At 40.4% G+C, this 25791-nt stretch overlaps 1 protein-coding gene across 4 annotated transcripts in view; it reads left to right on the top strand.

Annotated features, from left to right (window-relative positions):
* Positions 1-2170: 2170 nt before the first annotated feature.
* The window catches only part of AP2A2 (adaptor related protein complex 2 subunit alpha 2), a 47899-nt gene continuing 24278 nt past the window's right edge, over positions 2171-25791 (top strand). For all 4 annotated transcript variants that reach the window (XM_087745814.1, XM_087745811.1, XM_087745812.1 and 1 more), the window contains exons 1-2: positions 2171-2366; positions 16298-16366. In XM_087745814.1, coding sequence (XP_087601940.1) covers positions 2300-2366; positions 16298-16366 — 136 coding nt within the window. In that variant the 5' untranslated portion in view covers positions 2171-2299. The remainder of the gene's footprint in view (positions 2367-16297; positions 16367-25791) is intronic.

The following is a 25791-nucleotide window of genomic DNA, read 5'->3' as shown; positions in this document are numbered from 1 at the left end:
AATATTTAGCAGTGTAGTTACAAAACTAGAAAGCTCCACATGGGTTAACTACTTGAATATTTACCCCAGTTCTCAAGCAGAATTTGCAGCGCATGCTTAGCTCGGTACTGCCATAGCTCTTCTGCTAGCAGTATTTAAGCCACCACTTAAAATGTAGTTTAAGTGTACCTGCATGAGTTGCAGCTGCAGTATTGACTGGAATACAGCCAGACAGGACTGATGTACTTAGCCTTTAGGTGTCACTGTGCTCTTAAGAGTAGAAATTGTTCAACATTTTGGCTGGCTCAAAAAAGATATTTTTTTCTGAAACAGAAACTCCTACATAGTGACATCTTAAGTTCTCAGCTTCAAAGGTAAATGGAAGTTATTGTTAAGCATCAAAATCTGTTTGTAAAGCTATGAAAAAGGAGAGATTACTTCATGTAAGTCTACAGATGCAGAGAATCTGAGTTGACTATTAAACTAGTTGTGCATGACTGCCTGTAGTTGCACTTGGTCTACAAAATGGATCCAGGGAGAAATGGATATATGTGTGACTACCACGTACTGTCATCTTGTCCTTCTAATAGATACTCACACAACTATAAAGCACTCATGTAACAATGTATCCTGAAAACATGCAGAACAGACACTTGACAGGTGACCTGAGGTGTACAGCCACTATCAGAGGGATAGTATCAAGTATTATGTAGTTCTTTATGAGAGAAAAATGTGTCATTAACTTAAAGGCACTGGAGCTTGATAAATTTAAATAAGATGCAAGCTCTAAATGAAGAGGATTAACCATGGGAACAAACTATCCATGGAAACAGTGAATTTGATGGTGTCAGATCAAGACTGAGTGCCTTTCTGGAACATAGGCTGTAGCTGAAAGCTAGATACTGAGCTCAATTCAGGGGAAAAAAAAAAACCAACAGGTTAAATGAAATGGCTTGAAGTATACAGGAAAACAGATGAAATGACTGATTGATCTCCAGTAGTCCTAAACCCCATGATTCTACAGGTCATTATAATCCACGAAGTATACTAATCACTTGCATTATGACTGAAACTCTCAGCATACTTTTGGTTAGGCAGACTAGGCCAGTTTTGACACCATTTGAGTCTATTTTCAGCTGATAAGATTAAATGCTCTGCGCAGTCCTACCTCTTTGGCATGTTTAAGTCAGTTTAACCTTGAAATGTTTTAAATCTCAGTAGATATGGCGTGTCGTTCTGCATGCTCACAGCCTTCATGAGAAACACACGGCCCTGGGTCTGCACGCCTGCATGCCCAGGGAGTCAGAGGGGTGTGAATTGCCACATGTAACCCAGAGCAACTGCTTCACTTATGCAACTGAGGGCAGGCTCACAAGGGGTATGTGACAAAGGATGGCTTTGCATATAGTAGCTCTTGGGCTTGAAAATGTTCACAGTGACTACACAGGGTACGTGAAGTAGATCCCATGCACTGTTTTGGGGCCACTTTTGAGCTGGAGGACTGAGGCACGGCCTCCGTCAGTCCACCCCGTGGAAAGCATGATCATACCTACTGTGCCATAGAGAGTCTGTACCCCACTCTCCACATTTTAGAAATAAGATCGAAGATGAAGAGGCTGCTCAAAGCTTACCGATGAAGTGAAATTTTCTTGTCTCCTGATCTGCCGTCCCTCTCCTTCTCCCTCAGAAGTTACATCCTCTGAGGCACCTGCAAAGCCTTGTATTTCTCCTTCAGAAATCATAAAACTACTCGATCATTGGGGGCACGGCAAGAGGAAGGGATTAGGCCGTTCCTGAGCAGGGAGTACGCAGTGGATTCACCCGCAAACCCAGCGTGCTGAAGCCGCCCTGCCAACCCCTCACGGGGAAGGGCTGCCTGCCCCCCACCCCTCGCGTCGGCCTGGGCCCGTTTGCCATGATGGCGGTGACTGGTAATCGCGTCCCAGCAGCGACACCGCCGATCTCCGGGTCCCAGCCTCCCAGCAGCCAGCCCTCCGGGACCGCAGGATCGCCCGGGCTCCTGCGGGGATACCCGGCCCGCGGTGCGAGGAGCCGGCGGAGAGGCCAGGGACCCTGCCCGCCGCGGCCGCTCAGGGCAGGCCCGGCGCGGCCCACAGCACCCCCGTCTCCGCGCGGCAGGTGGCGCCAGAGCCTCGCGCGACCGCCGCCCACGGGGGCGCGGGAGCCGTCGCGGCGCCTGCGCGCTGCAGAGGCGGCGGCGGTGGCAGCGGCCTGAAGAGCGCCGCGGGGAGAGCGGGCGGCGGCGGTGGTAGTTCTGGCGGTTTGGTGTGTCGCTGGGCGGCCGTGATCGCGCGCCACGATGCCTGCGGTGTCGAAGGGCGATGGGATGCGGGGCCTGGCGGTCTTCATCTCCGATATCCGGAACTGTGAGTGGCGGATGAGGCGCGGGGGTGCTGGGGCCTGGGCTGGGCCGGCCCAGCCGTTGCCCCGTGGGGCCGGGGCTTCTTTCCCTCAGTCCCCTCCCTAGTGCTCTTCTCTTCTCCCTGCCCCCCGCAGCGGGCCGCTCGGAGCGCTCCAGCCTCACGAAATGGCGACGCGCCCTGGGGGGCGGCGGGGGAGGTGGCGCGGCGGGGGCGGGGAAGCAGCCTAAGGCCTTTTGCTGTGGGTTTGGGTTGGTGTGTGCGTTTTGGGTGGGTTGGTCGGGGTATTTTCCTCCCTCCCTCCCTTTCCCTCGCCCCCGCCGTTGCGGAGGGGCGCTGGGCGTTGTGGTCGCTGCCCCGGCGGAAGGGGGTGCCGAGAGGTCGGTGCCCGCCGTCGTCGTTGTTTATAAGGCTCTGCAGCGAAGCCGGCGTGTGTTCGGGGTGCGGGTGGGTTTGTGGTGGGCCAGGGCGAGGCGTTTCTGGTCTCCTTCCAAATCCGTGAACGGTTTTCAATTCAAAAACGTCACTGATGGAAAGCAGGCCTCTGTAGGGGTGCCTGCGAGCAGGGCCTGCTGTGGGTATGCCTAAGCTTGGCTGAAATTGGCTTTAAAATTCTGCTTTGACAGAAATCGCCTCTTAGGATCTGTGTAATTAAAAATAGGATGGAGAGGGGTGCGAGTAAATGTCCCCCTGAGGGAAGAAGGGGGTGCATGCCTGTGAGTATGCAGGGCAGAGAGGAGGAGTACGAATCTGGTGCTGCTTGATGGGGGGGAAGGTGTACATCTGGGGGCACACCTCAGTGTTCAGCTTTTCTTTTTGACTGAGAATTGCATGTGATAGCAGTTTAATATTAATCCGAGTTAGAGATCTAAGTGCATGATGTGGCAGGAATTGCCTGGGGAAGGGCTAAGGTCACTGTGGTTGGTGTGATGAAACAGCTCTATTTTGTCCACCTGTGTGCCTCTGTAGATTACTTGAGGCTACTTCAAAAGCAATGTCAGTAAGTTTTTCCTCTCTAACAGATGAAAGTGGATTTGGAGAATTTTTTAATACAAATTATGATGATCTAACTAGGGTTGTATTGGGATAACCACACTGGCTTGGAAAACCCTTCATGTTGATGACTTCTAATACAAAAAGCTGGGGAGAACATTATACCAATAAAACAAAACCATTTAAATGCAGAGTTTCCTTAAACTAAATTCAGGTGATTTGGACTTCTAGCCACGTAAACAGGGGCTTTGAATGTAAAATTCAAGGTTGTTAATCTTCCTTACAGCAGAAGCTGTCTCAATGTTTTTTTCAGAACAGACTTGCAGGTCCTTAGGCTTCTTCAGACTTCACTCTTGTATGTGTAGAAGGCGGCTTATAAAATGTGTATCAGTTCAAGATTACATGAATGGTCTTGTGCTTTGTCTGTTTGGCCTAACTATTTACTGAAAATTTTCCAGTGCCCTGGTATTTTATGCAAGCTGCATGTGTAACACAGTTTCACCTGGTGTCATAGCATTTAAGACTTGTTGTTGTATCTACCTACTATTTTTTTAATGATTGTTTTCATTCATTTGCTAGAAGTAGTATGATTTTATTCTTAGACGTGGTGCTCCAGGACATGGTTTAGTGGTGGACTTGGCAGTGATAGGTTAACGGTTGGATTCAATGATCTTAAGGGTCTTTTCCAACCTTAATGATTCTATGATTCAATATCTCTTATGTCTTACAGCTGGTTAACACATTTGTCCACTCTTGTTTTCAATGGAATTCAGTAGAAGAGAATACAAGAGAAACATTCAAGCTCTTAGGTTCCTAACCTATGTTTAGAGATGTGGAATAACAAGATTTAAGGTAGTTGGATAGAACAAATTAGCTACTGATTTCCCCGCAAGCTTGCCAGTGCATAGGCAATGTGGGAACTGATGGAACAACCACCTCTCCAGATTGGACAACAAACCTCCCATGTTCTCAGTGTCTGCAAGGGTGACAAAGATGTAACTTGCTTGTGAAACAAATAAAACGTTAATGCTTTTACTGTTTAAACAAATACTGGTATTTCTCAAATGTTTTGTCCCTGTCCAGACAGCTATTTGGGAGCTGTAATTACTTTTGTATCTTTCTCATCTTTGTATCATTTTTGTATCATCTCATCTTTTGTATCTATCTCATCATCATAGAAAGTAAGTACATCTTCCAAATAGCTGGGAAAGAGCTAGTAGTTCCCACTAGTAGGTGATCGATGCAGCTTCCAAATAGGTATCTAATGGCATTTGAATATTTTTCCTTTAAGGGAGCTCTGAGTGTTGCCAGCTGACCATACGCTGACTAAGATTCCCAAAATTACTTGAGAACACTCTAGAGGCTCTGCTTTGTAGGCACTGGTATTGGCTTAAGTTCCATTTTTCCCTTTTCAGATTGGGGAGCTAGATATTTGTCAAGAACAAAAAGTAATAGCTGTTTAGGTGAACAGAATCTTTTGACTTGTAAATCAAAGAAAATGTTCCTGTTCTGAGATAGGAGGGGAGTGACACCAAGAAGGACGTCAAGGGTCTTCCCCCCCGCCAAGGGAATGGGAGATAAGGACACCAAGTGCAGCTCTTGACCTCTGTTTCTAGTCTTAAAGTTGGGCTAAATATCTGACAGTTGCACTGATTTGCAAAATGCTTCCTGGCATTCTGAATTTTGGTCTTAATTTTGGCTTTGTTGGACTCATTTATTTCTTTGTAATACTACCATAAGGGCCTAACATTTTTAGTTTGCCTACAGCCCTTCCAGACTGAGTAATGTTGAAACATGGTGTGTGTGTTTTTTCCTGAAAGATTTTGCGCAGATAAGGAATCTGCATTATAGGTGTTGCTGAAAAGTGAAAATACAGTTGTTGTGTCCTAACTGTGCTCAGGTGGATGCACAACATGTGATTTCAAGCTAATAAAATAACCTAAACTTCAGCGGGATACTTATGTAAATTTAGACTGTCTACTTTTGGAAATGCTTAACCTTCTTACATCAAGTTTTATTTCTTGGGCATTTGTGCCTACAAAGTCTGCAGCACTAAATAATGCATCGTTCTTTTACAAGTTTATTATATTACTGATTTGGGAGTGGTGCTTGTCTTGCCTATCTGTTTTTAGCAGTCTGTTACAGGCTTCAAAAAAGTCTTACTTGATAGCAATTTTCAGTGCTTACAACTCTAGTTGATTGTGAGTGAATGAACAGCTCACACTGCCAGTCTGTCTTCAATAGATAAAAGGTTGGTTGTTGCTTCTGGGTTGGTTAGGCATATTTTTGGCACTTAGATCAAGAAGTTTAATAGATAATCCATGTGTGAAATGCTTATGTGCCACATATGACTTCAAATGTAAGAATTACTTTCTATGTGACTTTAAAAAGTTTGCTTGAAGTACACTGATTTCTCAAAAGTCTGTAGAGCTTTTAATAAAAAAAAGTCAGCATACTACTTGTAGCAGCAATTGTGAAATATTTTAAGGGGCAAAAGGACCAAACTCTTTGACTTTGGTCTACTCTCTGTGAAACTGTAATATTGAATGATTTTTTTTTCAAAGTGAAATGTTCTTTATTCGTGCAAATATCAAGTGAATTTTCAAAATCTGATAGTGTAAGAAAACCAATTATCCTATAGTTCCTGATAGGTCTCCAGAATTTTGTTTCAGGTCAGCTTCTTGTTGTAGCTTCTGTATTTTGCATATAGAGGTCCTAGTGCAGATGGCAGGAAAAAAAAGAGGTTTTAAGAAAATAACCCTTTTAGGTGCCTGACAGCTTGCCAGTACATGTATGGACTTTTCTAGAAACTTGAGTTATTGGATTGTTTTATAACGTACATGAAATAGTACAGCAAATAGGTTTTTAGCTTATCTTTCGTAGACATCAGACGAGAGACAAGAAAACTGTAGATTGAAAGCTAAAGTACTTGGTTATGGTAACCCAGTTAATTAGCACTTACTTAGTGTGGCCCACTGAGAAAACAGCTATGCTGTAAAATAGATTGTGGTGGTCGTGGAGCTGGAGAGCTCTGAATCCTGTAGTTTGGTGACTTAGGAGTTCAGGTCAGGAAGGGTCCTTGTCACTGCTTGAATGAAGTGCCTCATGAACTAAAACATAAGAAGATCAGCACGTGTTATAAGCATATGGACTGTGCAAGAAATACTTATTCTTAAAAAGTATGTTAAATCCTTTTTTTGTGTATGTACTGCAGAGCTGCTGAAGTGATTTGGCTTATGTAAGACAGTGCCCTGTAAACTCTCCAGCTGTCTTAGCTGACAGATGCATCATCAGGAGTCTGTCTTCATTTTTTGAGAGTAGCTTTATGCTTATCTGGTAATGAAGTACTTTTAAGTTTTTTGTTACTCAACCTATTCTTTTGCAAGAAGAGCATTATCTGCTATTCACCCTGAAAACTAGGAAAGCTTGCTTCTTTCTTTTGGAGGTAGTAGTGTAGAAATAGTTTCTGTTGCAATGTTAAGTATACCACCTGTAACCCCCTCCTCCACTGTAAAATCAGGAAGTAATCTACTCTTGGGTTGATGAAATGAGTCTATAGAAAGGCAAAAGCTGCTTTTGCCACAGGCTCGAAGGACAATACAGTTCTTCATTTCCCTCACTAGTTTAGATAACTGTTTTACCTTTTCAGTGTCACTTTAAAAGTTGGACAGAGGGAGGAAGGATTCCTTTAGTTTGTTCTGCAAATGTTTCTGTATACATTCTGTTCCAAGATACTGTTCCTTTGTCCTTGGGCTATATTTTTTCCTTAAATAAAACCCAACAGATATATTAAACAAAGGTCTGTCACTTCTCATAGAATTCAGTGTATTAATTTTTCTTTCTACTGGGCAGGGATAGTGTCCAGAGGCTGAAGCCTCTTGAAGTCTGACTTCAGTAGCTTTGCTTTACTGAATTGGGACTGGTGCATCAGGTTACAGACAAGCAAGTGGGGACTAAAAAAGGCTAGTTAATTAAATTCATCATACGATGATCACCCGTTTGACTGGATGGTAGATAATGGAATGCATTACCTGTGCATGTGGGAGGGGAATGCACATGAATTAAATGACCAGGTGGGTATGTATGGAGTTATTTGTTCTCTGTGAGAACAGCCACACAGTGAAACAAACTTCACAGAGTGAGCTGGGCACATACAGCTTGTTTTAGTGCTCTGTGTCAGTAATACAGCTTTCAGTGTGTAGGCTAAAGCTACTGCATTGGTCCCCTGAGGTGTAGGTTCTTATTTGCATTGGGTATAGTTTTAAAGTAGGACTTGAGTTACTCCTGTAGACAGTCAATGACTCTTCTTTATTTGTATTCTTAGATTACTTATCTCTCTGAAGAAATCTGAAGGCAAGGCATCTTGATTTGCTCTATTTCTCTTGCCAGGCTATGGCCACTCATCTAATATGGACAGTTTCTGGCCTGAAAAAATCCTAAGAGCATGCTGCTTAGAGCTATAATAAGCAGTAAGTCTTGCATCACATGCTACTATTTGCAGGAGAGTGATTTAAGGAAAACACAATTAGCATGAGATTAATCTGAAGAGGATGTGTAAAATGAGGCTAGCTTTCTGCCCATGGCCTCTCTGTCTTAGCTTTCTTGTGATTATTTCATGGAACTCTGAGGGGCTGGGGGTTTTTTGTAGTTTTTTTTTTGTTTGTTTTACACTTGTTGAATTTGTACATGTTTGGCTGAGAAAACGGGAGAGTAGGCAAAGACAATAATTAATAGATGAGAGGTAGTAAAGAGCTAGAATCTTTAATGTGACATCCAACTTCTCCATTAGAGACATTGGAAAATATAACATCTGATGGATTTGCAATCCTTTGGATAAAGGCTGCCCATCAGGACTGGTAAGAGGAAGTTAAGGACTATGGCAGAGACTATTGCATATCTGCATCAATTAAGAGCTCATATAGGATTGTTTAAGGTCCCTGAAATAGTAGTTTAGAAGTAATAGTTAAACTAGGAGACTTTGGATAAGCCTCAAACTGTTCTTCTATTATTTGAATGTGAACTAAGGTAGAAGAGAGCCCACAGTGACTTGTACTAAATCAGTGCAAATATTGCCCTACCCTGTTGAAGGGAGTGTAACTGTATGGTGTGAAAATACTGTTCAAGGAAATGACTACTTAAATAGTGCTCAGTCAAGGAAGGAGGAAGAGCTGCTTTATGTAGTAGCCTAACCTCGCACTTCTGGTTTTGCATATCTTCTTAGCTTAAAGCTTCTCTTTTGATAGGAGTCAACATTGTTTTGTCAACTAAACTGCCTAATAGATGTTCTGTATGTCATAAAGTCACTTGGATATGAGCTTCCAGTAAGCTTTCAGTTCATTTGAGGAAAGATCTGGTCTTAAGCTAGACCCTATTACCTCGTTACTCCTCAAACTGTTTCACGGGTTGAGCTGTAGTGTTTTTCTTAACTTGTGGTGCCTAGTTAGAAGAAAAAAACCAACCATGGTAGGCACCTAAAATTATTAAATTGCTGCAATTAGGGTATCTGAATTGTGATAGGATTTGGAAGCCACTGTGCTCTTCCGCATTTATTTCCCTTCCCTTACGAGGACAAGGAGTTAATGGATTACTGGATTACAGTAAAGCCTGTGACTCCCTGCTGTTTCATGAGAAGTGTTGGTATAGGGGCAAATCTCTAGCAGCATACTGAAGGAGGAAGTCAGTTCTGTGGATAGTAGTTCACTTACTGTGCAGAATATTAGAAAATGTACACTACAGAGTTCTTAAATGTGATCAGTAGGTCACTGATCTGTCTGTAGTAATAGATACCTAATCATAACAGGATGTCCCAAGGCACAAAAATCTTCAATGGCCTTTGTGCCATTAATGGTCTTCAACATGACAGACAGGCACTTCTTTCCTCTGATCAAACATATCTTGTGAAAGGACAACATGCACTCATGTTTTCATTCATAACAGGATGTTAATACATCATTAAGCAAAAAGCAGCCTTGAACTGGTCAACTTCTGAACAAAACTGAAGCCATGCTAACATCTTGTGAAGGTACGGTATTTTATAATAGCCTCTTTGGGTTAGTTGCACAGTGAGTTTGTAAACCATAGCACCAGCATCCTCCTTCAGACATACTCAGGTGGACCTGGAACTTGTACCTCTATTGTAGTACTTGGCATAGTTTAGCCAAACGAAGGAATTTACACAGACAAACTCACATAATGTGAGGGCAGGTGTACAGCAAACAGACCACTCTAAGGTATTGCTACGTAACGTGCCTCCCTTTTAGCCCTCTTCCCTGCTGTGCTAAGTTACCAGCTGAGAGATTAGGGAGAGGTGGAGGATGGATTTGGTGTTTTACTTCATAAAGCTAATGATTTGCATAGCAAATGGCTAATCTATACTCTAGAGCGGTAACATAAGTATCTGTCCTGCTGGCAGGTAAAAGTAGTGGTTTAATTTACTGATATGAGATGTAAGTACTACAAAAGCTCTTTCACAAAGGCAAGAATGGATGCACTGATTACTTTTACGTGAATATTTTCCTATAAGTATTTGCACCATTTTTACTGTAGAGATGATAGTGTTTGTTTTGATTTGGGCCCCCCTCTTTCAATAACTTTCTTTCTCTGTCCCCTGACAGCAGGATTTAAGAATGCGGTGTAGTCTTAGCATCATGCTTGTAAGCTGTTTTAGCAATAGGAAAGGCAAGTGTATAATTTGATTGGTTTATGCCAACTAAAGTGTGTTCGGATGGTGAATGTGGTGAACTTGCTTTCTACCTGGTCATGTCTTCTGCTGGCATTATCACTTGTAGTAAAGCTGATATGACTTACCCTTTGGATATTAAATAAACCAATTTTACTTTTGGGTATTTGGCTCCCTAACTGACCTGCAGCAGTACAAGGTAGTAGCAGGAATGTGTATGCCAGGAGGAGAGCAGTGCTAAGGAACAGTCTGGAGTTGTTGTCTTCGAAGCTATAGCCTTGAATCAAACTGATTATGAAACCATATCAACATATTTTGCTGAAGGAAAGCTAGTAGCAGTTTGACTGTGGTGTCCCTCCCACCTAACTTGCCAATTGGTTTAGATGCCCCTAATGTAGAGGCTAATGAAAACATAATAAAAGAGAAAAATCCTTATGTTTGGAAAACAATGACTCACAGCTCTCAAGGAAAACATCTAACAACATCTTTAAAATTGAGAATTTATCTCTTGTGTAAGAACTGTGTTCTTCCCAAGTAGATGTTCCTAGCCATTATGGGGTTCAGAGGAGAAGCTGCTGCTCTTAGCCTTGGCAGTATTTGTATTACTGCTCTCCTAAACAGAAAACTAGAGTTGTCCTGTCTTCAAGGCCTGTTCAGTAATTGAATGTGAACAGAGGAGCATATTCTGTTAGACAAATGGTAGTGCCACAAATAGTAACCGACACTACTGCTTGCTTTCAAGAAGCATGACAGAATGCTGGCAACCTTTTTCTTATGCCAATAGAGCCTCCTACCCAACATGCTTTATAGTTCCTCACACTAATAATGGCATATCTATAATCATAGAATTGTCAGATGGCCACAGGACAGGTAAGGTTAAGAGGTAACACGATGTAACAGTTCTGACCTGTGCATAAATTCAAAATAAATGAATTATTGGGTGGGCTCAATTACACTGGCTGCTGCCATAAGCAGATTGGAGCCAGATGAGTACTGGGAGTATCTAAACTTTTGTGAAGCAGGTTTTTTTGCTTTAAATGTTGTAAATACACCTGTCTCAAGAACTTGCCTGCAGAAATCTACTCTGCTCAGTATTTGTGTAGACACTTGTATGGAACAAGTGGTTCTCTGTTCCTTTGGGAAACAAATGTGTAGACTTGGTCAGAAATATACTGAACTCTAAATGGTTTGTATGAAAGTTAAGGACTTGTAGCAGTTCTAGTTAATCTGCATGGATGTGCTTTGTGCCTCAAACTTGGCTTAGACAGTCTACAGTTAGTATAGCAACAAGTTAATCCTGATGGAGCAGATCACTGCCTAAGTGAGCCACAAGCAGCCAAGTTAGTATTAAGGTATGTCAAATGTTCTCTTCAAATGAACGGACTCAACAAATCCCTTTCCTGTAACTTCTGTTTTCTCATTCTTCTGTAGATTGTAATGAACTGAGATATGGAGGTGTTATTTATGCAATACTGAAGCTCTGACTGTAGCCTGGATTACTAGGAGATTTAAGAATAGTAATTGGTTCTCTGAAGAGCTGGATGACTTTTGATGTTCACTAGTCTTTGTTAATGAAGATGGTAATTAAAGATAACAGTGGACTGCACACTAAATTTATCTTGCCTAATGAAGGCAGTAGGCAGTGCAGTGGAGTCTGAAGCCTGGCAAACTGCCAAATATGAAGTAATTGCTCATAAGCACCTTGGACAATGTTGTGGCTGGGTATCTGCTTGCTCAGGTAGTCATCTTGGGGAAGACTAACAACAGTCATACTAGGGCTGTAAGGCTATAAACAGTGTATGTCTTTTCTGCAAAATAGCCAGCCAAAACTTAGTGGCTTGCAATCACCTCCCTTAATAACTTGTTATGGATATTTAATCATAGTCTTGCTAAACTGGAAAAAGCCTGAATAAGTGAAAGTGAGAAGCATGTGGCCTGAACTGATGTGGAACGTAATCTTGTGCCCTGGCTTAAATACTGTCCTACCCACCGGTTTGTATACATGACATGACCTTTATTAAGCCTCTCCAAGTTTAATAGCTTGGCTACAGCATGTTTTGTTGGAATACAGCTCTGATAATTTCTTGAAACCGGGAGCTGTGTAACAGCCTGGAAGTGAGGTGGAGCAATTGCCTTTGCAAGCCTCCGAGTTCTGCAGTGCAGCACTGCTTCAACTGTCATCAGTAGTGGTCTTACCTTCCTTTTTAACCATCCTTAAGGTTACTTAAGCGTTTCTAGTGATGGTAAAAATCAAATATGCATGTAGAAATTCTTCAGTGAGTGTTACCATGGCTGAGTAATTTGATGAAAACTTCTCAGTTAATCAAACACATTTTCTTTAACAGCCCCTGCCTGTCCTGTCCTCCCCTTTCCCTCCACTTAGTGGGGCAGAAGACCTAGCTAAAAATTGGTCCTTGGTTTTTGATACTTTTATCTTCTTTTTCCTTCTATGTGGAACAAACTGAAGCTCCCTGCCACTGTGAGGTTTTGCTTTGCTTTGTCATCCTCTAATGTAAACAATAAATTAAGTTTGGACAAGGTTACCTTGCAATATAACTACTGGAGTTCAGGAAATTTGTTTTTAGATACTTTAGCTTTGTTTTAACTCATGAGTTCTCCTAAGCATTGTTATGTGACTGTCCTCAGTGACATTTAACACCCAATGTGCTAGTGCTGCTCTCTAAAACTGCAATTTCAGGTGCATACAGACTGTAATCAGTAATAAGGAGATGACTTAATTATTCAACTTGATTTCCAATATATGGAGTTAAACTTTTATCACCAGCTAGTTGCTATGCTATTTACGTTTGTTCAAGGTCTAGATGAGATTATATACTGCATTCAAAACAGAACAGCCTGAAGGAATTATTCAAAACAGGCTTTTGTTCATCTGCTATGCAAGTTTTCAACTTTGAGAGAATAAACCTTCAGATGTGAATTTGCTGTTTAATATGGGTGTTCCTGTCAACTCACTGCTACAGCTGTGTGCACAGGGGGTGGGATTTTGATTTTTGTGTTGCTGAGGCTGCAATCCATTTCTACCAAAGATGCTGAATAATAAATTCCTGAAGTATTTTAGTCAGTCTTCCCTTAATGCTCTGTTGCTTGCTTAGGACACAAAGAACCCAGTTTCTAGCAGTAACTGATAATCTGCAAGCATAATGGGTAGATAATGCTGCATGAAAAGGTTTGCTGAGAGGTTTTGGTGCTTTTAAAAAAAAAATTATAGCCTTGATTTCATCTTGGGTTAAAAAAAACTGGCTGAGATGTATTTACTCTTGTTCCCCCTTCCTCCCTCCATTTTTAACATCAGTGTTTATTGCCATGCTTGTTGAGGTTAGAGAATCAATTGCTAATAATTTAAAGTAAATATTGCAATGGGCTTCCCTTACAAACAGAACCTACAGATATAGAGCAAGGACCTAGCTTCCAAACTTAGGTAACTAAATAGCCTACCCAGGTTAGCAATATGCCAGACTGAGGTCAATGTTCTCTGCCCCGTTAATCTAAATGAAGTACAAGATCTCCAGACTCAGTGGTAACACTTAATGAGATGTGCTCTTCATTTTGTAAAGGGGAAAAGAAATTTATAGTTTTAGAAATTAAAATTTTCATCTGGAGCAGGTGAATTGCTGAAAATAAGTTTTAAAGACTTGAAAACAAGAGTGCTAACATGATAGCTTAGCAAAATTGGAGTGTTGTGTATTTACATAACCACTTAAACCCTTTTGGCGTATGTTACTGTGGCCCTCTGTTTGTAGAGTATGGACCTAGGAACAAAAGGCTTGCTTCAGTCTAGTAGTGAATTCCTAATGCTGGCAAGTATCTTAGACAAGAACACTTGAGTACCTCTGCTATGTGCACAGGACAAATAATCTAGTCCAATTAAGACAAATCTAAAAATCTGTAGTAGAAGACACTTCAAGTCTTAGACTGTACAGGCTGCTGCTTATTTATACAGTAAATAGTGTTACTGCTTTAAAACCAGCTTACTTTAGGTTGGCAAGTTAAATCAGAAGAAAACTCAATGTGTTACATGGTATATTAGTGAAAAGTGGTTAAATTTTGTGATCCCAAGAGATGCATCTTATAAACTGAGGGAACTACACTGTGATCTCTAGCCTTGTCATTCTAGAAGTTAATTGGAGTTTCTAGGTCAAATTAGAACTGTGGACATATCTCCTGCTTTATCTGAAAACCAAGATGCATACAGGTAGCAACTACAATTTATGTTTCAGAACAGGTATTGTGAATTCTTGAGCTCTGAAGATGCTTAACTTCTTAAAAGCAGTAAGTGAACAAGTAGGTACAAGTAAGTAGTTTTTCAGGGTTGGGTATGGGCAAAGTTTTGTTTTGGTTTGTTTTTTTTTGCCATATGGAGTGCCTGCCAAGGCACCCTGCACTTCAGTGTTTTGAGCAGTGCCCCTTACAAAAGTAGAATGGAAAAATTCCATGTTGAGCAAATCTGTAGGTATTTTGTTAAAATGACAAGGCAAACTGAAGTAGTTGTTTCTATTTTGGGCCTAACTTGTTTCCATTTGTACAGTGTGCTAGTCTTGCTGTGTGTCTGTACTTTTGTGGCCATTATTATAGGCATATTAATACAAACCAGTTTTCTGCATCTTATGCAAGAGTTGGGTTTGGAAGGGCATAACTTCAGTTTCTTTTTTTTGAGTCTAAATCAAGAAATTACAAAATCTGGATTAACTTGTATTTGGTGTGGGATTCCCTTATACTTTAAATACTCTATTAACCTATCCTGAGGCAGTTGTTTCCTTGAGTTACTTAATCACCTTTCATCTGGCCTGCTGTCAGATCATCTTTGAATGGTAAAGGGGTGATTAACAGTCATTGGGTGACACAGCAGGTTTGGACATGCAAATGTGGTAGGATGTTTAAATGCTGTGAGTTGTTGCTTTGCTTATATGGAAGAAAGGAGTAAGATTGGAGGTGCTTGGGAATACTGGTCCTGATCTGCTCTTCAAGCCTTGTCACACACCTTCCTTCCACTAACATGGCTGCAGAGTGGTGTGGGGAAAAGTGGGGTGTGAAAGCGGAGCATCTGATCTCCACTACTCATAAGGTTGGACCATTTTCAAACAGGGCCAGGGAACTTTTATTCATAACCTTGTAGCTAAATATATGTGATGAAGAATAAAGGAAGCTGTCTTTTTTTTTTTTTTTTTCTGCTGGTGCTAGTTGATGTTTTGGAAACTGCTTGAAAGTTTGAGTAGGTACAGGTCTGAATTTCCAGCACAACTAGATGGCCAGTTCTGCATTGCTGAAGTGGACTTCATTTGCTCCCCTGAAACTTCAAGCAACTGAATATAATGCCCAAGTTGGATATTTTGCCCTACCACGCTCGTTCATGTGGGAGATAATGGATCCAGACCTCTAGAGTATCTCAATCACCAAAAACTAAAATGCTAAAGAGTAACAAGCTGCTCTGGTTTGGACAACGCAAGTATTACTTGAATAAGCTTGCATTATCAGAATTTAAACTGCAGCTTATTTCTCTGAATATTTAACATGAATTGGCACTAGAAATCCTAATACCTATTCTTGGAATCAAAAGCTGATATGAAATATAAACTGTGCTGAGAAGCCTAAGGTGGTGAAGTCACCTAATAAAATGTGAATTTTAAATATTTCTGGTCTTTCAAGTGACTTTCATGGGGCATATTGAAAGTCTGAACTTGGGCACGTATCCTATCTGTGTGAGGTCTTTTGAGCCTTTGGGTTACTTGTAAGCTTACTGCTTTTCCTTTTAAAGCTGTTGAACTGAATGACCATTCAATAGAGAAATGGTAAATTGGCTTGTCCTTAGGTGAGGAATATAAACAAACAGCTTGTGTTAAGATTGTGCTTAGGATGCTCTTTCCTTCAGAGCACTGTCAACCTAGTAATCAAATTGGAAGTAAAATTCAGTTTTCTCTTGCCAGTTTAAGGAACAGAAAAACTGAAGCACTTGTGAAAGTCAGTAATAAAGGCATGTCAGATTAATTGTATGTGACTGATACTGTCTAAAGTCTGCAAAGCTTCTTGAAACAGGGAGACCCTTTTAGCCTCTCAAATTCCCCTATAAAGCAATGCTTAAGTTACCTCTGCGATGTCTGCCTTCATCTAGTCCTAATACTGGAAAGGGAGAGTTACAATTCATCCTGATGTTTGTGTGTTCACACAGCATTGTTGGGTGGAAAGAAGCTTTGGGTGGCAGAGGGCTGTCCAAAGCACTGTATCCTGATGCGTGTTCTTTTGATTTCAGGCAAAAGTAAAGAAGCGGAGATAAAGAGAATAAATAAAGAACTAGCAAACATTCGGTCAAAATTTAAAGGTAAGTGACTTGATCGTACTAAACTATATGTATTTCCTCATACGGCATTCTTCTGTGGGTTTTGGGTTTGTTTTTACATGTTTAGACTTTTTTGTCAACTGCTGATGCAAGCAAAATGCTAGAGCAGGCCATTAGAGTAACTATTGAAAATGTGCTCCTAACTACAGAACTTCCTGATACTTCTGTGATTATTGGCCATAACAGAAGAAAACTCCCTCCTATATCAAAGAGTTGAGTTACTGTTCACAAACGTTTTTCTAATACTTTGCTTCCTAACCATGTGACTACTCAGCCTGTTTTCTTCCAGAAGGCCATGGACTAGTTTGAAGAAACATGAGTGGATGTAATTATTTCCGGTAAAACTTCTCCTCCTTCCCTCCTCTTCCCCCCTCCCCCGATCCCTTTAGGGAAGTAATGGGTTAGGCTCTCTTCTAGCAGAATTAAGATAAAAATGCGTAGTTGATGAAGCCATACATCTTGACCACTCCCATGAGCAACAAGAATACAAATTATTTATATGAAACAAAGGATATGCAGTGACTAATTCCACCCTTATGTGTTATAAGAGACAGCAATTCACTTTTAAACAACACATGGTAAAACTCATGCTGTAACTGTATTCAAGTTGTGTACGTGGCTTCAAATTTTAAAGATTGTGAGGAGTAGTTGAGATCCTTTTGAATAGAGTTCTACCAGTAGTGGCTGTGGCAAACATTCTGTTTAAATAGATACGGGGCTGTGTGTGTAGCTAGATAAGGCGTTGCAGTGTGGAGGTCATATATGTGGCTTCAGAATTTGCTGTATTCAGATTAAACCTGTTTACCTTAATTATTTATCCTGACTTAGAGTAGTGTATCTATTTGGAGTACTCAATGCATTAACAAAGCCTGAAATAACTTTCCTGAGCTTCACAGGGATCTGTTGCTACATTTTAAGTGGTATGTCTCTTAAAGGCCTATAAAGACCTGCAAAAACTTGAGTGTCAACAACAGCTTGGAAGGGAAAAGTTGACCACAGTACAAGACACTCAAGAAAAGTTAAGAAATTCTTCTAAATTAGAAGCCATCACATGCCTCTGTGCTAACATTTTTCTCTTAGAAATTTCAGCATGCTTTATCCAGATGGGTAACTTCAGTTGTAGGGTAGCTGAGGAAATTTTAATGGCTATTTTTCTAGGGTAAACAGAAAAAGGAACTTTCATTTAGTCACCTCCCTATGCTGTCACATTGTTTTTCAATTCCTTTTCATTGCAAAGCTTCCATCTAACACTGACATTGGTCTGTTTTTTGCCAGAAGTAGCAGGCTTTGCATAGTCTATTCTACAGACTATTCTCCATCACCCAATCCAAGTCTAAAACGTGTGTCCATTTTCCAGTCACAGTGACCACTTGTGTACATTTTCCAGACAGTGACCAGTAGATATTGCCTTCATGTATGAAGTATGCATGCACACAGAGCAACTAGCGCATAGTTCAAGGGTCTACTAGAAACGTGCTTACAAGATTAACAGCCATTTTTCTTAGTTCTAGCTGTATGATCTTGTTATTACCTGGTAAATTTAAGCATAACATTGTAACTTTTAAATAAAGCAGTTTAATCTCCAAGCAAGATCTATACTAGACAAATATATCTTTCAGATAGAAAGACTGAGTTAAATTAAAAACTGTTTAAGAAGTTTCTGTACACTTAAGAAGTTAGTCACAGTCTCATGTTACTTTATCTTTCAACTAATGTCACTGAGTTGATGAATCTGGAAGATACAGCCACAAAGACTGCTTGTTTTCTCTTGGTCTGTGTTTGTAAAACTTGCTGTCAGCTGGCAGCATTATTGGTTACCAGCTCTTGCCAAAATTCATTTCGGCACCAAAATTCCTCACTTAATTGTTTAGACAGGACAGGTTTTTCTAGAAGGCAGTGTGTCACTTTCCCTGTAGATATATTAACAGTTAACTCCACTGATGCCTTTCTGTCATCAAGAACAACCAGAGGTTAGTGCCTAGTGGGAAACCTTGTGGTCACGCTAGCACAGAGATCTAGTTCTTTCAACAAGTGAACTTCAGTCTAAACCACCTTTTTTTTAATCTTTATTTGGTTGATGGGCAAGCTTTTAGTTTGTTTGCAAAACCTGATCATTTTTTCACTAATGAAACTGGAAGCTTTCACCAGACTTAAGTCTTGACTTTGCAGTGAAGGTCTGAAAACTTCAAAAGGCATAAAAAAAAAGAAAGTTATTGAAGCTCCTGTAGAACCTTGCTGCCTACTGTATGTTCCAGTGTGCTTGAACCATGAAGGAGGCTCTGTCAGACATGCTCACTTCACCACTAGAGCTGAATATGCTGTTGTAAAGGAATGCAATAAGGAATTGCAGAAAAGTTTGTACTGGTAAAGACTGTTTAAGTGCTGACTTGCAGGGATATAGTCCAGTTCTTACTGTTTGGCTGTGGTTAAATCCTATTAAATAATTCTCTTTAAATAGGAGCAGTTTGTATCTCACTTGCTGCTTACTAGCCCAACACCTTATGTTTGCACCTGACATGAAGAGCTTTAATCTACAAGCTGAAACAGGGAAGCTAGATTCAAACCTCTATGCCATATGAAAGCTAAGCATTCTAGAAAAAATGATGGCTTGAATGTTTTGAGTAACACAAGTTAAATTCCATTTGGGTCCATCTGCACCCGCTAACCTGCATTCTTCTGTGAACTTGAGTGTGAAAGAAGCGAATCTGTGAATTGTTTGGGTACCACAGCAGTCAATGCAGCCTTTAAAATTAGTGCTAATAATAATTATGCCTCCTGAGTGCACTTACTGGTGAAGTGCAGTAAATCCTGTGTGAGGATCACAGAATGAACACTGACACACAATTCAGTATTTTGTCAGTGTCAGTCACCCTGAGTCTTGTCCTATGAAGAGGTCTATGAGCATGTATTCAGAAGGTTGCTAATACCGCCTCTAGTAAAAGGTTGCCTAACACATCATAGAGCTAGTCTTCACTATTCTTTTATGTGAATGTCTTTTTATAAAGGCAGCAGTATAAGCCACTGTATTACTAACTTTAAGAAAACTTGGCTGGAATGAAGCTCTAAGTGAACTGAATTCTGTCAGAATAGCATTTTCTGATTAACATAAGTAGTTTGGTAGCTGCATTGTATCACTGAGTAATCGGGTTAAAGAGCCGCTGATGGCACAGTTCATTAAAAAACCTATTCAGTTCTGTTCGTCAGTTTTGCAAGGTGTTTCATGGCTTAAATACAAAAATAGTTAGACGTACATGCACAGTAAATTCTTTTCTGGTTAATCATGATGCTGGGGAGAAACGATCATAGAAACCTTTGGCTGTGTAGAACCATGAATCAGGCAATGATTGGAGAATAGAGGTGCTTTCAGCAAAGTAGTGCAATAACTTTAGCCTGCAGACCTTGTGTAGCATCCTTTAAGCACAGTTTAAATAGTTTTGAACAAATACCAGCGTGTGCTCATTCAGCAGCTTGAGTGAAAGGTGACTAAACCTTCCCATAAGCTGATCTTCATTATGGCTACTTTATTACTGAATTTGTATGGATTTTAGGTGAAAAAATCTAACTTAACTGCAGACAGTAACTTGATGTAGCCTGAACAAAAACTAGACATAAATGTCACAATTTGGAAGAAGCTGAGTTTGGACAACTTGTGTAACTGCTTGAGGGCCCTGAGAGTGTGAGGAGGTGATAGCTGTGTATCTTTCTGCTGCAGAAGTTCTACATAGGCTTTGTGCTGCATGGTTCTTCCTTGCAGAAGGGCTGTATAAAAATAAACAGACCTTCATAATGCATTTTATTCTTGGTTTATGTGGAGATCATTCGGTTTAACCCATTTTCTTTTTATGTAGCTCTAACTTTTTAAAATGTTTTTAAATAGTTTGGTTTAAGACAAATGTATGACTGAACTTAAGATGGAGTCCCTTGCTAAGTAATTATGGGGAATACTGGTGCCCTGGGTTAATTACCTGGCTGAAAATGCAGCTGTTGGACTGGCTGCATTGCTGTAGCCAGGGAAAGGTCTGAATGTAAGAAGCAAGACTGGCAGTAGTGCCTCTTGACACAGGTATGTTCTTGCTTGAGACTAGCATAAGAAACTGGTATACCACAAGTATCCTTTCCTTCCTCTGGACCTTTACAATCTTCAGCATACTCTGTTGCAGTATCTAGACCCTCACCCCGTGTAACTTGCAAGATAAATTCTTATACTGTTACAGACAGAGGCTAAGTATTTCTGCTTTTGTTCTATCATGCAAGTACCTGGCAAGCCTGTTACCCACCTTATGTTTGGGTAACCTGCTATTTAAAATACCCTTGTACTTAATAGGCTGGGATGAGGCTGCACATCTCTGGAAAAGCCATACTTTTCTTGAACTGATGGAAAGTATGCCATGGCTTTGGGTTCTGATCTGGCTTCTGTGCTCCAAGCTCAGAAGGAATCTAGAATCTCTGTACTTAAGGTGGCTTTGTCTCTTGTTTCAGCATTAGGAAGCTCCATTGCTGAGGTCAGCGTGTCCTTGACAGTTGCTTTAAATGCTTCTGCATTAACCGAGATAAGATGCATGTAGAGAAGAACAGGTGAAACTACACAGTGTAATAAAGCAGAAGGTGTAGGAGTTAAGTGTGGAGAAATACTGTTCCTTTTGTTTCATGTATTCAGACTGTAAGCTGATTTTGCTCCCATGCTTGAGCCAAACTAGAAGTCTGGCTGTGAGAGTAGTAATTGCTTTGTAAATGAGTGGGGAAAAAAATATCTGGTTTATTAATTTGTTGTGGCATTTTGATCTCTTGGAGCAGAATTTGTGTACTAATGAAATTGCCCACAAATCTATATGCTGTTTCTGCAGTCAAAGGAACTTTGTTCTCTGCGTGATTCAGGCTTGTTCTTTTTTCCAGATCTGGCATTAGATTTTAGTTTTGTTCTGATTACTTAATAGAGTTTGTGTTACAAGAGCGGCTGCTAGATTTCAGATGAGCTAGTGTACCTTAGTTTTGGTTTGTGTAGAAGTGCCCCAATGTCAGTTGATAATCTCTGCTTTTTTTTTTTTTTTCACTTCAGCTCACTTGTTTTCCCAAATTCGAGCAAGTCTTCTCTATTGTCCCAAACTACACAGTAACCCTTTGCAGGAAGTTCAAGATAAGCCTCTAAATTACTGTTACACAGCTTTTGTTTAAAACAGGTAATTGCTTTCCTGGCAGTCTGTGAAAGCGTAGTCTTTATATTTAAGATGGGTCTGGTTAGTCACGTTGTCTTCTGATCATCTAAGAGATGTATGAAGACAATCAGACAGTAAAATAATAAAGTGTCTTCACTGACAAAGTGAATTGTTGGAAGTAAAACCAGGCTTCAAATATCACCAGAGCTGTAGGGCTGCTCTAGTAATACTCTGTTCTGGTGGTAGTAGTATGGTAACTAAATACTAGCTTATGGATTTGCATGGGTTGTCTGCCACACATATTCAGCCTTTCATTTAGAGCGCTTGGACTGTCAGTCTTACAGAAAGACAAATCTTGTCTCAAAAGTGTAGATACATTAATAAAAAGCAACTTCATTTTTCTTAGCCTCTAAGGTAGTAGTAGGCCGTCTGATACTGTGTAACACTGGATTGCTGTGAACAGCATGAACACAGGTCAGCCTCAACCTAGGAAGGAAGCACACTGAATGCAAAGAAACACTTAAGGGTGTTGTCCATTTGGTTTTGCATAAGCCATTACTGCAGTTTTAAAAACTAAAATTGTCTTGTCTTTGAGATGGCAATCAACCATCTGGGTGCTAGTGAGACTGGACTTGTCAGGCTTCCTTACCCTCTACCCCTGCAATGAACATCCCACAGGACTAAACTGCTTTCTTGCCCCCTCTGGCTGATAGCAGGCTTTGTAACTGTGCAGCAGGCTGTTTTTTAAGTATACTGAGTTAGATTTAAAAGCAAGCGCTGTTTTTTAACTCGTATTCCAAATTAGAGACAGAAGGTGCTGCCTGGGAACCAAAGGGCCTCATAATGCATTTGTGCCTTATTTCTTTCTTTTTGGAAGGCTGTGTGAAAGAGATCTATGAGCAATGAAAACCAAAACTTCCCTGTTGAAATGGTAGAGAGGTGATGCACAGAAATGTAAAGTAAATTCTTTCTTAATAATAGTACTATTTGCTGATCAGCTGTTAATAATTTCTTTCTTAGAAAAATGACTAAAAGTTTCCAGGGAAAGCAAGTAGCCTTTGAAATGCCCACTGTGCTCAAAACCTGCTGACGTGTGTTCTGAATCCTTCCTGTTTCTGCTGACTTGATTTGCAGTACTTGCACATGTTCCCAAAAGCATTTAAAAATGAGCTGAGTTAAAAGAAATGATTGTGTATTGCAATAAAGATAACAGAACATGTGAAATTTCCTTCTGCTCTTGGTTGGATGTTTGCTTGAGGCTGGGGGAAGATGTACTATTTTAGCACATACTTAAGCAATGAGACTTGTTAATAATGTTTAAAATAGAACCTTTATAACTCTTTGTAAATGCTACATGGGAGGGAGAGGATTTGAATAGTTAAACTTGAAATTTCAATAAGAATCTGAATCAAAGACTTCAAAACACATCTGGAGTTAGACAACTACAGTGAGACCTTTGACTGCAATGCTCTTTTTTTCAAATTGCTCAGCTAATTAAATAATAGAATTTTAAAGAAGACAATGATGTTCTATTATTGCTGGGAACTAATAAGGCTTTAAAGAAGAGTTCTAGGAACTGTTACTTGGCTTAGTTTATAAGTTTGCCTGTTATTGAGAACCTTCAGATTGCCTTCAGTTCTGCATACAAGGGACAGAAGCTTTTGAAAGCAGTCAGTGAACTATTTTTTCTGTGTTAAGAAAAAGTGTTTCAGGTAATGACTTTACAATATTGTTCTTTGATAGCACGTGATGGAGAAGGAAGCTGTTTTTTCCTTGTTAGTAGGATGGTGCTATATTTTTGAGCTTGATTGCATGGCATAGCTTCCAACAAAAATGTTTCAAATACCCCAAGATCCAAGGACCTTGTTAATCTGAGCTCTTAAAATACTGGTATCTTGGAAGGATATAATGCTTTAAATAGCTGGGTCCTAAACCTGAAAAAGGGAATTGCCAAACGATGGCGATTTGTTGTAAAAGTCGATGTGGTTCAGAGTATAGGTACTTTCATCTGCTTGTATTCTTCATTAAGCAATTGGGTTGCAGTATTCTATATTCCCTCTTCCCTCCTCATCTCACAAAGTCAACACCAGAGTCATTTGAGAAGATGAGAGGATACAACTTATACTTGTGGCTTTTGTGTATTGCTGATGGATTGCACACTAGCAGGCAGCTGTAGTTCAGTCTCTTGGACTCCTGGGAACTGCAGTCTTGGAGGCTGGTTAGGGTTTTTTCACTTATGATAAAGTTCATGTGAAAGCTACTTCCTGATGCCTTTTGGTGTAAAGAAGCAACTAATGATATTAAAGCTATTAAGTACCATAGCAAGTCCTCAATTATGTAGATCTCTACCCCTAGAGGAACACTGACTACAATGGATTCAGTTTTAGTGTCCCCTTCTGTGAATCAAATAGTATCTGGTAATGGTATCCAACATCACCTGTTCCTTTAATCAGTCACCTGGAAACAGCTGGCTTGTTATGAGCTGGCATGTGCTTACTGCTAGGTAATATAAAGCCACCCCTCGCTTATTCACTGATTATTTCTTTTCCTTCCAGATCTCATGCAGAAGACCAATTGCAAATCAAATCCTAAGAGCTTGTAGAAACTTTTCTTAAGCAGCTGAAAAAAATGTTTAAAAAGTAAAGCTGTCACTGTGCCTTTTCCTAATATTTTTTTTCTTGCATCTCCTAAAGAAGGAAAGTTTCTTTGATCTGCATCTCCCTACCATGATGGGATGGAAGGAAGCTTCTGCTCCTGAGTACCATTTTATTGGGAAAATAGTATAACAGGAGGTATTTATTTCCCCTGTTATAAATATGGAAGACTTTATTCCTTTGCTGTTTAAGCCATAGTTTGAAGGCCACAGCAGATAGACAGACATGGCTGAATACCTACATTTCGCTCTGGCCATATTGCTTCCAAAGAAGGAAAAACCAAAATCCAACAACAAAAAACACCCACAAGCTTGCCCCTGCCCTGGGTCTGGATGTTTTGCCCTGGTTCTTCTAATGTGAATTCAGGTGTCTAGTAAAGCAGACTGCCCTGGATTCATTTGCTGACTCAGCAGGAAAATAGCCTTATGGCAGCAAACTGTAAATGTGACTTGAAAACATGTCTTTAGGCAGCTTTCTGCAGAGCTGGCTGTTGTCAGAGGGTCTTGACAGGATCCAGTATAGCAGGTTTTCACTGCTATGAGTATCCTCAGTAACTCTGCTTCATGTATCTAAGTAAAATGAGACGTATTGGCTTCTGTGGTACGGAGCTGAAGACAACTTTTCTTTGCTCAGCATAAAAAATAGCTTTAAGGTAAAGCTGCTTTTTGTTGGCAACTGATATGCTGTCTGGGCCAGTTTAAAAAAAAAAATCAACGGGTGTCTAAAGACTCAGATTTGAAGGGTATCATTGTCTGTATTAAAATGGCAGTCGTGCTTAAATTTTTCTCACTTGAAATAAAACTAAATAAAAGAAGCTTCTAGAGTCAAAACAGAAAGCAGCCCCCCAAAATGCATAGTTGCAGCTTGTAGAGATAATCTTTTATCATTGTCTACTTCAGTGTGCCAGTATACTTTCTCTTGGTTCACTAACATTACATGGCTTCACACATTGATGGTAGTGTTCATTCCTTCACCAACTGTAAGTTTAGTTTATAGTGGTAAGTTTTCTGTTGTTCTTATACAGTCAGTGAATGTAGTGTGAAGTCTATGGGAGCTGTAGATGCATGTGTCATGGGAAATCTAACCTGCTTCTGCACCAGTGAAGGAAAAGGAAGAAGGAGAAACTTCTATACTATTGCGATTCTTTATTATATATTTAGCTGCCTATTACATAAATCTGAAGGTTTTTTTTCTTAAAAAAAATGCAGCTTGGAGCTTTTTTGGTAAGGGCAATGAGTTAGAGATACCATATTTAAGCTTTACTTTATGCAGAGCTATTCTGGCTGAACTTGCCCATCACTAAGGAATACACGCTGATGTGACAGACTAGTTATTCTGGGCCCAGAATGCAGAGGCTAAGGAGCCTTTTAGGCAGCAGCATCTATCAAAACTTTGCTACCCTGACTGAACTCTCTAGTATTCAGGCTTGCCTGATTTAGCGGGTACTCCTTTATCTCCTGAGTTAGGGTAGGGGCAGAATTTTCTGCAAAAAGTGTATGTTTATGTGTAACTGTTTTCTTTAGGAAAAGAAGTGGTCTGTCTGAGCTGTAAGCTGCTGTACTGTTTCATGTAGCTTTTACAAGCTTGTAAAATACAGCAA

This window comes from Nipponia nippon, unplaced genomic scaffold, assembly GCF_047370975.1.
Source record: "Nipponia nippon isolate SJK-2023a ecotype South Korea unplaced genomic scaffold, ASM4737097v1 scaffold_10, whole genome shotgun sequence".
NCBI lineage: Eukaryota > Metazoa > Chordata > Aves > Pelecaniformes > Threskiornithidae > Nipponia > Nipponia nippon.
This window is presented reverse-complemented; position numbering and strand designations above follow the sequence as displayed.